Source organism: Staurois parvus, unplaced genomic scaffold (assembly GCF_062004578.1).
Source record: "Staurois parvus isolate SC_StPar_1 unplaced genomic scaffold, SC_StPar_1.0 ptg000165l, whole genome shotgun sequence".
In the NCBI taxonomy this organism is placed as follows: domain Eukaryota; kingdom Metazoa; phylum Chordata; class Amphibia; order Anura; family Ranidae; genus Staurois; species Staurois parvus.
In genome coordinates, this window is record NW_028317961.1 from 5,595,937 (window position 1) to 5,608,624 (window position 12,688).

The following is a 12,688-nucleotide window of genomic DNA, read 5'->3' on the forward strand; positions in this document are numbered from 1 at the left end:
ACACAGGGGTGGACTGACCATTTGCAAACTCTGGCACTGTCCGAGGGCCCGGGGTCAGTAGGGGGCCCCATGAGATACCCCTGGTACCTTTTTCATTGGCTTTTTTGAGTTTGGGCAAGGACACAGGGGCCCCATGATTCCCTATGGCCCGGGGGCCCCATGAGTTGTCAGTCCGCCCCTGATAGCACATACCACATATTGCTGTGGATAGCATAGTTCTACAATTTCACTGCCTCTCAAGTTAATTTGTGTTGGTGCCTAGATGGTCCTAAACTTTTTACTTACACAATCAGATGGTCTCTCTATATAAAACATTGCAATACAATTACAGACCTACCTCGGTTTATGAATTTAATGCGTTCTGTGGGACTTTTCAAATTGCAAAAAATTTGTAAATTGAAACGGGGTTTCCCATAGGAATGTATTGAAAACTAATTAATCAGTTCCGGAGGTCAGAAAAAAGTTTTTAAAAAAGTATTTTATCTGTTCAAAACTCTTTATGAAGTGCACTTTAAAGGCACATTCCGGAGGTCAGAAAAAAGTTTTTAAAAAAGTATTTTATCTGTTCAAATCTCTTTATGAAGTGCACTATACTGTACAGGGACATGATTAAAAATTAATTTGTAAATGCATTGATAACCAATTAATCCGTTCCGGAGGTCAGAAAAAAGTCAAAAGTTTTATCTGTTCAAAACTCTTTATAAAGTGCACTTTAAAGACATAAATACTGTACAGGGACATGAGTAAAAAAATTTGTAAATGCATTGAAAACCAATTAATCTGTTTGGGAGGTCAGAAAAAAGTAAAAACAAAGTCTTATCTCTTCAATACTCTTTATAAAGTGCACTTTAAAGGCACAGGGCCAGCGCTATAAACCTCCTAGGTGAAATGCATCCTGGGGAAACTTGCTTCATAGTACCAAAAAAATTTGTAAACCGAGGCATTATTTTCAATGAATTTTCATATGTAAACCGAGACTTATGTTAAGCAAGGAGTTCGTAAACCGAGGTACATCTGCATTCTGTTCTCAGTTAACGATCAGCTAAAAGGTTGAAACTGAGTTTTGGACTTTAGGGCTCTTTATCATTCTTGGCTGAATGCAGAGTACACTGATTACAAAATTAGAAGCTGAATATTTCTTGTAATGAAAGACTGGTACTACCATACAGTCAAGAGATAGTCAAGAGACTGGCCAGAAAAAAAAAAATCAAACATGATAGACAGCAACTCTTAGTACAGTCAATGTACATATCAGGGAGAAACGTTAATACGGTGACTGTTAGACACTCAGCCAGTAATGCAGTCATAGATGTAGTATTGTGTTGTGTACAGGAATGTGTTTCATTTTTGTTGACTGCTATCACATATGTTTAGTGAGTAAAAAAAAAAAAAAGTGTATTCATTTTGCAAAGTGAATATTAATTTGAGTTACTGAAGAAGATGACAATATGTTCACTTCAGTCATCTAATCCACTTATTATTCTATATTTCTTGCACAATATTGGGTACTGTCATATACATACTTTCACATACATATGTGTCTGTAAAAAATACAATTTTTAAAAACATTTTGTTAGTCTGGTAAACAAAAAATATTGTACATGTGTACAATAAGTAGGGGTTATGTAGTGCTTTTTCCAGCCAGCAGATGGAGCTCAGGTCTCCGTTTCACATGTGAAGCATTGTATCACTTTCAGCTAAACTGATTACAGGTGTACTTTGGTTTACGAATTTAATTTGTTTTCTGGGACGTTTCGAATTGCAAAAAATTTGTAAACCAAAACACAGTTTCCCAAATGAATGCATTGAAAACCAATTAATCCGTTCCGGAGGTCAGAAAAAAGTGAAGAAAAAATCGTCACTATAGGTCAGTGCCGGTTTTTAAATGTAATTACCAGCTTTATTTTTTCTTCACTGTAGCTCAGAGAATCCGCTGTCCCTTTCTCCTCAGTTAAAAGAGAGAAATTTTCCTGGAGATAAAAGAAACAATGTTTCCTTTTAGTTTGTTTCCCGAGATAAAAGAAACAAAGTAACCTTTAGCTCCGGGAAAGTGACAGCTAATTCTGTGAGCTATAATGAAGGAAAAAAAAGCTGGAAATTGCATTTAAAAACAACACCAACATACACTTCGTGTTGCGAAAAAAATTCTTTAAAAATTCATAAACTGAGGCATTATTTTCAATGGATTTTCATTCGTAAACCAAAAATTATGTTAACTGAGGCATTCGTAAACCAAGGTACATCTATATTTACACAGTTTAGTGGGTTGAGTTTGATTTTGCAAAGTGAATGAAGTGTAAGCCAAATGATCTATCATTCAAATCATGTGCAAGCAAAAATCTTGTTAAGCCGGGGTTCACATATATGCGGTGCGGTGTATCGCATGTTATTCGCACAGGAACCGCACCGCATTCCTGTGCAAATCACATGCGATTTGTGTGCGGCGCAATTGGAGCCATAAGTCTAATCGCACTGCACCCGCACCAAAACGTTGCAGGACCCTTTTTTGGGTCCGCACTAGAATCGGATCGCATGGGTATTTACACCTATGCGATCTGATACTGCACATCGCACTGCGTTTTGCAGACCCCTTTCGGGGTGTTGTTAACATACACACCCGCAGTGGTTCGCATGAATGGGGTGCAATTCTGATGCGGTACGGAATTCGCACAGAAAACACTGTGAACCAGGGCTAAAAGTAAAAACACTATATGTAGATAATAAATACATCATATGCCGTTAATACATCATCACTGTTATGCTGGGTAGTTGCTGTAATGTTCTACATTCTTGTTTTTCTCTGTAGGAATCTGGGACTACTTGCACAATGTGTTACTGCTAAAGTATGCGAATGAAAGAAATGGCCTGAATGTGGTTAGTGGGCCAATATTTGATTACAACTATGATGGACATATTGATGCACCTAACCAAATCCAACAGTAAGTTACTCACAGAGCTGTTGGCTTACTAGGCTTATTTGAGACCAAAGTGAACAAGTTATGCCATTTCATGAAATTTGGAACATGTTTTTTTCCTATGGTATATAAGAACATAAGCAACTAGGTCATCATTTAATTAATGTAATGCAGCTTCCACTGGAACTATTCAAGTTTAACCACCTCAAGTCCGGACACTTTCACCCCCTTCCTGTCCAGGCCAATTTTCAGCTCTCGGTGCTATCACACTTTGAATGACAATTGTACGGTCATGCAACACTGTACCCATATGAATTTTTTAGCATTTTTTTGAGACAGTTAAAACTTTATTTTGGTGGTATTTATTTACCACTGGGATTTTTATTTTTTTGCTATATAAATGAAAAAGTCCAAACATTTTGAAAAAAAAAAGTGTTTTTCTTATAAAATTTTGCAAATAATCTTTCTTCATAAATCTTTGCCAAAATGTATTCAGCTATCTTTTTTGTAAAAGAAAAAATAATAACTCAAATTAGTTTTTAACCAAAAATTATAATTTTTCAAAATTTATTAAAATTTTTCATTTTATTTTTTTTTATTATTTATGTTTTTTTTTAACATACTGTCACCTTAGCAGTACAATGTCACCATAGTGATACTATACTACTTGTGGGGGGTGATGAAGATTTTTTTTTTTTTTTTTTTACACTGATTGCTTTTACACCCATAAAGGCTGTAAAAGCAATCATTTTTCCTTCTCTCTGGCTGCATTCTTGCAGCCATTGAGAAATACTGTGTGAGCTGTGATTGGTCACAGCTTGTCACATGGTACAAGGCTGTTGTGAATAGCCTTGTACCATGTGACCTCTGTGATCATTCACAGATTTCACTAGTAGTAAGCAATGATGTCAGAAGTGACATCTTGCTTACTACTATTCATGTGATCACTGATTGGCTAATCAGCGATCACATGATCGGGACCTCACACAGAGGTGATCGGTGTTCTGCTGTGTCCAGGCAGGGAAGCGGGAGGACATTTATAAACAGCCACCCACTCCTACAGTGCTCCCATCTGGTCATTTATGTACAAGGACTGGACGGGAAGTGGTTAATCAATAGGTAATTTACTAAAGCAGCAGTAAAAGCTGCTTCATTACTTAAAAAGCCCTGTCCCCATACCAAACATTACAACAAAAATCTTTCCATAAGTTTACATGTGCATGTAACATATTTTATGCATGTTATTTACCTGTAAAAGTTTCTCATATAGACATCAAAAAGTCTTGAATTTCTGGTGGGCACCAGCATCTTAAATGTGATCTCAGCAGCCTCAGTGCTGTCACTCAAGTGACACTTCTTAGTTTTCCCCTTCACTTTTCCCGCTGCAGCTATATAAAATGTTATGTAGGAAGGTGAAGGGAGGGGCAGAGAAGCTGGGCCAGTACAGATAGTAATTAGGCAGAAAAGATGAGGGCTATGGGAAATAGTATTGTGAGTGGGGTAGACAAGATGAGAGGAGCAGGAGGTGGTGCACATCATCCCTTTCTCCTCTCCTGTTCAGGCAGGGAAGGGAGGAAGGGGAGTGTGCTGGCTGGGCTCTGTGAGAATGTCAGACACTCAGCCTCGAGAGGTGCTGCCAGCCACTGCAGACAGCTTCTGCTGATGGTCAAAGTCTATGGGTTGCCCGGGGGGGCACAACTAAAATTTGGAGGTAGGGGGGCCTAGCCCACCCCAGCACCCCCCTCAGATCCGGCCATGCTATTCTTACCATGGACCCCAACAACAAGGCACAATTCCTACCACTGCCCCTAACAGTAGGGCATAATTGTGGGGGCATTATTCTTTCCACTGCTACCAATAATTGGGACACTATTCCTCCCATTGACACCAATAGCAGGGCACTAGCCTTCTCACTGACACCAATGATGTGGCATGATTCCTTCCCCTGATACCAACAATGAGGCGAAATGTCTCCCACTAATACCGATGATGGTACAGTCTGGCCCCTCAAAATCTGAAGGACTGTAAACTGGCCCTTTGTTTAGAAAGTTTGGAGACCCTTGTCCTAGAATTTAATTTTTAGTTTTTCTGTTTTGTGCAATTTTTTTTTTTTACACTAACCGAAAGCTCTTTAATTTCAAAGTAAAATGATGAACATATCTCTGCAAATTTATTAAAATAAATTACAATGAAAAATACAAAATGGTTAACTGAATAAATATACTCCCCCCCCCCAAAAGGTCATTTTAAAGTGTTAGTAAATGCTAATGCTAGCCACTGTTAAGAATGTACCTTCCCTCCTCCTCCTACCTATCAAGCATAGGTATAGCATAAAATGATCTGTTTACTTACCTCTTTTTAATCCAGTCACTTGATTCAGCATCTCCAGCTCCCTTGTGTTAGGGCTGGTTCACACTAGAAGTCATGTTCGGTGCGTGATTCCCGTACCGCATGCAAATGAAACGTGTGCAGATACCGTTAATTGTGTTTTATAAAAACGATAAAGCTCATCCCAACACTATAAGCTAACGAAGCTGAAAAGGACTACACACATTGTTGGACAGCAGTTTCAAAATGCAAGATAACGTAAACATATACAGTACAAATTATTACAAATAATATTTAGTAAATTTAACATGAGTTACATTCTTACTATCGAATGTTATGTAGCTTGTATTCATGATCAGACTGTAACTTTGAGCTTTTGTAACACAATTTTACACAAAGGTAACAGAATTCTTGTATACAATATTTCCTTAGATATGTAGAAGGCACAAAGATTCCCATCCCTACTCATTACTTCGTCATACTCACCAGCTGCAAGAATACCGTTTACACTCCAATCAGCTGCAGCGGTAATCTGGATGTTTTACCTTTCATCATTCCTCACAGACCAGACAACAGTGAAAGCTGTGCAGTAAGTTTTCTGTTTTCTGTTTCTATAATTTGTTACTAGTCACACTCAAAAAACATTATTCTTCTATTATGTTCACTTATTTAATAAGCAAATATACTATTTTATGTCATCTGAAAATCACAGCGGGTTAATTGTTTCAGTCTTCAGGAGTCCAATCCATTATGCTCCCCAATCCATCTTGTGGGGATCGTCGACTTGCAACCAGGGGCGGACTGACCATTCAAGCACTCGGGCACTGGTCAGTAGGGGGCCCCATGAAATGCCCCTGGTACCTTTTTATAGGCTTTTTTGGGTGTGCTTTGAGTGTGTGTGTGCAAGGACACAGGGGCCCCATGATCCTCTATTGCCTGGGGGCCCCATGAGTTGTCAGTCCACCCCTGCTTGCAACCTATACAGGGTTAACTGATCTTGCAACACCAGTCCAGGGGGTGTGACGGGGACACAGGGAAGAAAGGGAAGAGCCAGGCTGTGTGTGCATGACAGAGACTGCCCAACTCTGGAGGGGTGACACCACGTTTTACCGTACCAGGTGACACGAACCCTAGGGACGCCCCTGGTCCAGTGATCTACATTTGCTTCCATATCTGTTTAGCCTGCTGTATTGTGAACACAGGGGGGTCAGCTGCTCAGGATGAGCACCATTCAGAGAAGGCTTTGTATATACTGAATGAATTTAAAGTGTTCTCTGATTGGACAAGGTGGAGAGGTGGGGCAGTGATGTCACTTTATAGCTATCACATGCAGGTTAACAATCCCCCTATGTGATAGCATGGGCAAACGACAAGTCTTCTTTATGGATGCGTGGGAGTGATATCACCCCCGCCCAGCCAATGACTGCGGCCGGGGATCAAGATCCAGAAGACGTCGCTCAAAGATGTCAGCAGCCAAGCAGGGAGATTCGGGACGGCACATCACTGGATCCAAGGTGAGTATAGTTCCGATATAAGCTGATATAAGTTGATATAAAAGCAAAGAATACATTTAATTGTATTTTTTGTTATATATTATATCTTGACATAAGAAAAATGGACAGGAAAATATCCAAACACTCACATAAATACCTCATAAAGATAAATAGGGATCAAATGTTTTGCAATTACATACAGCATATCACAGGAACACAAATTTGAATGTATGGGTTCCTAATTTCAGAAATATCCCAAATATGTAAAGTAGCTAATAGGGGAATGTATACTGCTGAGGGCATTAAGGAAACATGGATATGATGGGGATGGGAATTCTAATGTGGCAGGAAATCAGATTTAGTAGGAAATCCACAAAAATGAATGAACTATTGATACGTAAACAGTCTTAGAAAGCCTTTTAGACATGTTTGCACAGAAGTAGATAATGTAATAACAAAACAGATGACAGAAATACATGTACATGTAAGTTGAACTCTTCCAGAAACCATCCTTCCGGACATTACATGCAGATACAATCCAGCCACCCTCAGGACAGTCAATTACATTTTGAAACACTGCAGAGTTCTCCATTAAAGGCTAAGTTCGCATTTTGAAAAAAAAAATGCACATCTTTTTGCAAGTAAAAAAATGTGCATTTATTTTTTTTTTCTTCTAAGGAGCCTCTAGAGCATTGCATCTGATCGCAGGTTCAATGCCAGGCTTCTGCAGACTCTCAGGATAGCTGTCTGACTGTATCTCATATGGGCAGTTACTTGAGAGCAGGAAGATCAGTTAAGCTATGAGAGCGCTCACCAGTGCCCCTGTAGTTCATTAAAGGAGGAGTGTGGACTTTTTTACACCCATTTATACTTACCTAGGTGGATGCTGCATCTGTCCCCCACCGGCTCTAAGGGTGAGAACTCAGCAATCACATGGCCGCTGATCGATGAGTTCTCACCACTGCTCTGAGCAGAGAGTGGTGACTGTCTGCTCTGCCCCCCAGTGCTTACTGGAGCGCCGGGCTGTGGAGGGAAGCTCGCTGAGAGGCTGAGTTAGGTGCTGCTCCAGACTCTGGGTTGGATCCCAACTTTGAAGTCGGGATCTTTCCCAAGCCTGGACCGGCTGAGTGATGTCAGCCAACAATGGACTTTAACCCACTGTCAGCTGAATACGGCTCACAGGACTGCAGAACAAACTGCATTTCTGTGATCCACAGGAGCAGTACATCCAACAGAGCTTTGGCTGTACTTCTCCTTTTAAGAACTAGAAGCTGTGAGCAGCACTAATTATCCCTGGGACAACAATACCGATCAGAAGAGGTTTTTTTTTTTGAAGAGCTATTGGTTTGAGGCCATTAGTCTGCCATCACAGACATTACATTGTCACCTATTTGGGGCAAAAACAGCTAAATTAGTCAATGAAAGCCTGTATTTAGTAAAAAAAAACTGCCCAAGGGACATTACTTATTATCAGTGCGATGTGTCCCTTGTGCTGCTGTTTCCTGTTTTAGTAGGAATCTTCCTACTACGCCTATTAATCTAAACAATCTTGAAGTTTGTAAACTTACTTAAGAAACTTACTGAAGATCCCCAAATAATTACTTCCTTAAACTCTGTGATACATATCCACTATGCCCTGTGAGTAGGCACTGCTGTGTTGCATGTTTCACAGAGCCTGCCTTCTAAACTACAGAGGTGCTGAAAGGAGGAGTCATTAGAGAAATCCCTGATTTCAGGCAGCAAGGTACCATGGGATATGTAGTATTTAGAAATTGAACATAAACAGCAGTGGGGAAGATGTAGAGCAGGGGTGTCAAACTCCATTTCATCGTGGGCTGTATCAGCATTATGGTTGCCCTCAAAGGGCCAGTTGTATCTGTAAGACTAAATGTCCAGAGCACCCCACCCCACATCAAATGTCAAGAATCCCATACCCTCCATAACATCACCGTGCACCCCTTCTGGGGGCAGAGCTGGAAAGCAGAAAGTGCAGGGTCTGGAGGAGGCCTAGAGGAGGAGTGGAGTCAGTTACCAGAGTCCGCTGAATGCAGTGACCAGGGGAGGCAGAGATGAGGGGGTGCAGCTGCTGCACTAAAAGGTGCAGGATTTGGCAGAAGAGTTCTATTCTCCTCTGTGCCGCTGACTGCTGAGACAAGGTGGGGGTGGAGACAAGGGGGTACCTACAGGAGAAGTGCAAGGGCCACATGAAATGGCCTGGAGGGCCGGATTTGGCCCGGGGGCCTTGTGTTTGACACCTATGCTGTAGATCATGCAGGGAATCAAGGAAGTTCTGAAAAAAGATGCCCAGCAGACAGGCAGGAAACACAACATGAAAGGAGATTTTTCAAGTAAGCTTTAATTGGATTGTCAAAAATAACTATTGTTTGTATTGTTATTACAATGCTGATGTTATAAAATAAAAGTGCATGCTGTGACCATAGATTTCATTTAAGGTAAAAGTAGTATGGTCTATGTCCCTAGTATTTTTGTCACACCCTGATGTCCAGATTAACCATTACCTGAAAAACGATATTTTGGGGGCTCACAATTCCTATAATCTTATGTTATAAAGAGTTCTTATTCTTAAATGCTAATTAAGTCCAAGAAACTCAGAGCAGCAAATGAGAATTGCCTCTTCCAAGGTCTTATTCACTCTGGGTGCATCAATGCTTCCCCCATGTGAAGATTGTGTTAACCCGTACACACACAGATATCAACCTGGGAGCAGCGCCTGTGTGTATGCCACTGCTATGTCCCAACTGACATCAGCGGGACTCTCTGCATGGAGATGCACAAAAGACCTGTGCATCTCAGTGCATGTAAACACGGCCATCATGTGAGGCATTGATAAGCCCTGTGTGAACGACACCTAAAATTGACCAGCACATGTAGGCTCAAACTCAAATGAAAAAGTGAGCTATGAGTGGAATACGTCTTCAAGGAGCCCCAGTTTGTCCACTGAGAACCATGCCTAATTAAATCCAGAAAAATATTCCAGCCCTTATTATTATTATTATACAGTATTTACATAGCGCTAAAAGGTTTGCTCAGCGCTGTACATTCTAGTGGGGGACAGAACATGAGAGAATACAGTGACAAAACAAAACACGAGGGATTCAAGGGCCCTGCTCTTTCGAGCTTACAATCTAAGAGGGAGGGGATAGTGGTACAGGAGGAAGTGGCTGTGGGGGATGGAGTGGTAGGAGGAGTGGAGGAGATCGGTTGTTAGGTGAGGGTCGGGTAGGCTTCCCTGAAGAGATGGGTTTTCAGGGTGCGCCTAAAGGTAAGGAGGGAAGGTGACAGTCTGATGGATTGGGGTAGTGAGTTCCAGAGGATGGGGGAAGTCCTGGAGAAGTCCTGCAGTCCGGTATGGGAGGTGGAGACCAGGGGGCTAGAAAGTAGGAGGTCTTGTGAGGAGCGAAGATTACAGGTAGGGTGGTATTTGGGTATCAGGTCGGTGAGGCAGTTTGGGGCAGCGTTATGAATGACTTTGTATGTCTGTGTTAGTAGTTTGAATTTAATGCGTTGGGCAATCGGGAGCCAGTGGAGGGAATGACAGAGGGGGGTGGCAGAAGAGGAGCGGTTGGTAAGGTGGATGAGTCTGGCCGCTGAGTTCAGGATAGACTGAAGCGGGGATAGTCTGCGATGGGGTAGGCTGGTGAGGAGGGAGTTGCAGTAGTCCAGACGTGAGATAATAAGGGAGTGAACGAGTTGTTTAGTAGTTTCTGGGGTTAGGAACAAACGTATTTTGGAGATGTTGCGGAGTTGGAGCCTGCATGAGTTTGCCAGCGATTGGACATGGGGTTGGAAGGACAGGTTTGAGTCTAGAGTGACACCTAGGACTTTGGCTTCTGGGGTGGGACTGATGGTGGAGTTGTTGGTCATTATGGAGAGGGTGGGGGGGCAGGGGCTGGGGGGAACATAATTATTATTAATAATAACTGCAACGTTCACATTTTGGCCTAGAAGGGGCCATAAAATAATTCATATTCAGATGCAGAATTGTCTAAATGGAGAACAGCTTGGGCCAAATTCAAATTAATTCCTTAAACTAGCTGAGAGATGTAAAGAAGGAGTGATATACTGTATACATTAAGCTCGTGTTTTTACAAACAATAAACCTCAAACTAGCAGGAATTTTTTTTTGTCCTAATGTTTCAAATCTTTTTTATATACAAAAACCACTAAACAAAATCCCCATCACAAAGTATGGTCTATAAATCTCTAAGGAATGCACCGAAACCCAATCTTGTCAAAGCCTTGCCAAATCTTTAGAGATAAACAACATAGGCTGTATTTTACTTTACTGCCTGGTAAGATTGTGGCTTGGCACAATGTTTTGAGGGTTTCCTAAATGGCCTTCAACATACCATGAAAATTCTTTGATTTTGGAACACGGTTCCTATTTTTCTCAATATATTGTCAATATAAAATTTTGAAAGCTGATCTCCAGGATTTATTTAACTTTAAATAGTGTACTTGGACCAAACTTAGCACAGTGCCTAAGTGGTTAGCACCTTTACCTGGCAGTACTAGGTTCGTCAGTTCAAATCCCAACCATGGCACTACCTGCCTGGAGTTTGAATGTTCTTCCTGTGCCTGTGTGGGTTTCCTTCCACACTCCAAAGACATGCTGGTAGGTTAACCACTTGCCCTCCAGAGGATTTACCCTCCTTCCTGGCCAAGTCATTTTTTGCGATACGGCGCTGCACTACTTTAATTGACAATTGCGCCGTCATGCAACATTGTACATAAATTAAATTTATGTCCTTTTTTCCCACAAATAGTGCTTTCTTTCAGTGGTATTTGTATTTTATATTTTTTTGCGCTATAAACAAAAAAATTTTGAAAAAAAAACAATATTTTTGACTTTTTGCTATAAAACATGTCCAGTAAAAAATTTTAAAAAATCAAACTTCATAAGTTTAGGCTAAATTGTATTCTGCTAAAAAAAAATCCCAATACATGTAAATTAACTGTTTTTTTTTTTTACTAGTAATGGCGGCAATCAGTGACTTATAGCGGGACTGTGGCAGGCATTCTGACACTGGGGGGAACTGACTAACTGTCAATGACACCTCAATGACACTAATACAGTGATCAGTGCTAATAAAAAGCACTGACACTGTTCTAATGACACTGAGCAGGAGGGGGTTAACATCTAAGGTTAACTGGGTCAAACGGTTACCGTGTGCTGTGTGTGTTTTACTAGGGAAACATACTGCTGTGTATTTCCCTGCTGTGCAGAGAAATACACAGCAGCATGTTACTGCTGGAAGGAAAGAGACCTGTGTTGTTTACACACAGGTCTCTCCCATGTCAGTGATGTTCGGCGTTCTCCGAGTGCCGGTGGGGAATCTCCAGCTGGGACCCGTTGATTGGCATCTGTACCTGCCAATAGCGGCGTGGGCAGGACGGCCAACGTATGCACGTATGCACGCCCCCTACCCAGAAATGCAAGATCACTTATATATACATGATTTAGCGCAGGTCTGCTGCCCTGTAGCAATAGTTCTCCTATAGGTCTGTCGGGAAGTGGTTAATTGGTTCCTGTCTAATTGGCTCTAGTTTGTGTATGTGTGAATGTGAGTTAGGGACCTTCGATTGTAAGCTCTTTGAGGGTAGAAAATTAATATGGGCGGCACAGTGGCTTAGTGGTTAGCACGTCTGCCTTGCAGTAAATGGGTTATGGGTTCAATTCCCAACCATGGCGTCTCCTGCATGGAGTTTGCATGTTCTCCCTGTGCTTGCATGGGTTTCCTCCTGGTGCTCCAGTGTCCTCCCACACTCCAAAGACATGCTGGTAGGTTAATTGGATCCTATCTAAATTGGCCCTAATATGTGTATGTATGAATGTGAGTTAGGGACCTTAGATTGTACACCCCTTGAGGGTTAGGGACTGATGTGACTGTACAATATATATGTGTAAAAATGCGTAAATTGGCAGCGCTA

At 41.4% G+C, this 12,688-nt stretch overlaps 1 protein-coding gene across 1 annotated transcript in view; it reads left to right on the top strand.

Annotated features, from left to right (window-relative positions):
* ENPP3 (ectonucleotide pyrophosphatase/phosphodiesterase 3) overlaps positions 1 to 12,688 on the top strand; it is a 169,687-nt gene that overhangs the window by 153,596 nt on the left and 3,403 nt on the right. Inside the window, exons 23-24 of the mRNA XM_089676174.1 lie at positions 2,807 to 2,939; positions 5,676 to 5,832. Coding sequence (XP_089532300.1) covers positions 2,807 to 2,939; positions 5,676 to 5,832 — 290 coding nt within the window. The remainder of the gene's footprint in view (positions 1 to 2,806; positions 2,940 to 5,675; positions 5,833 to 12,688) is intronic.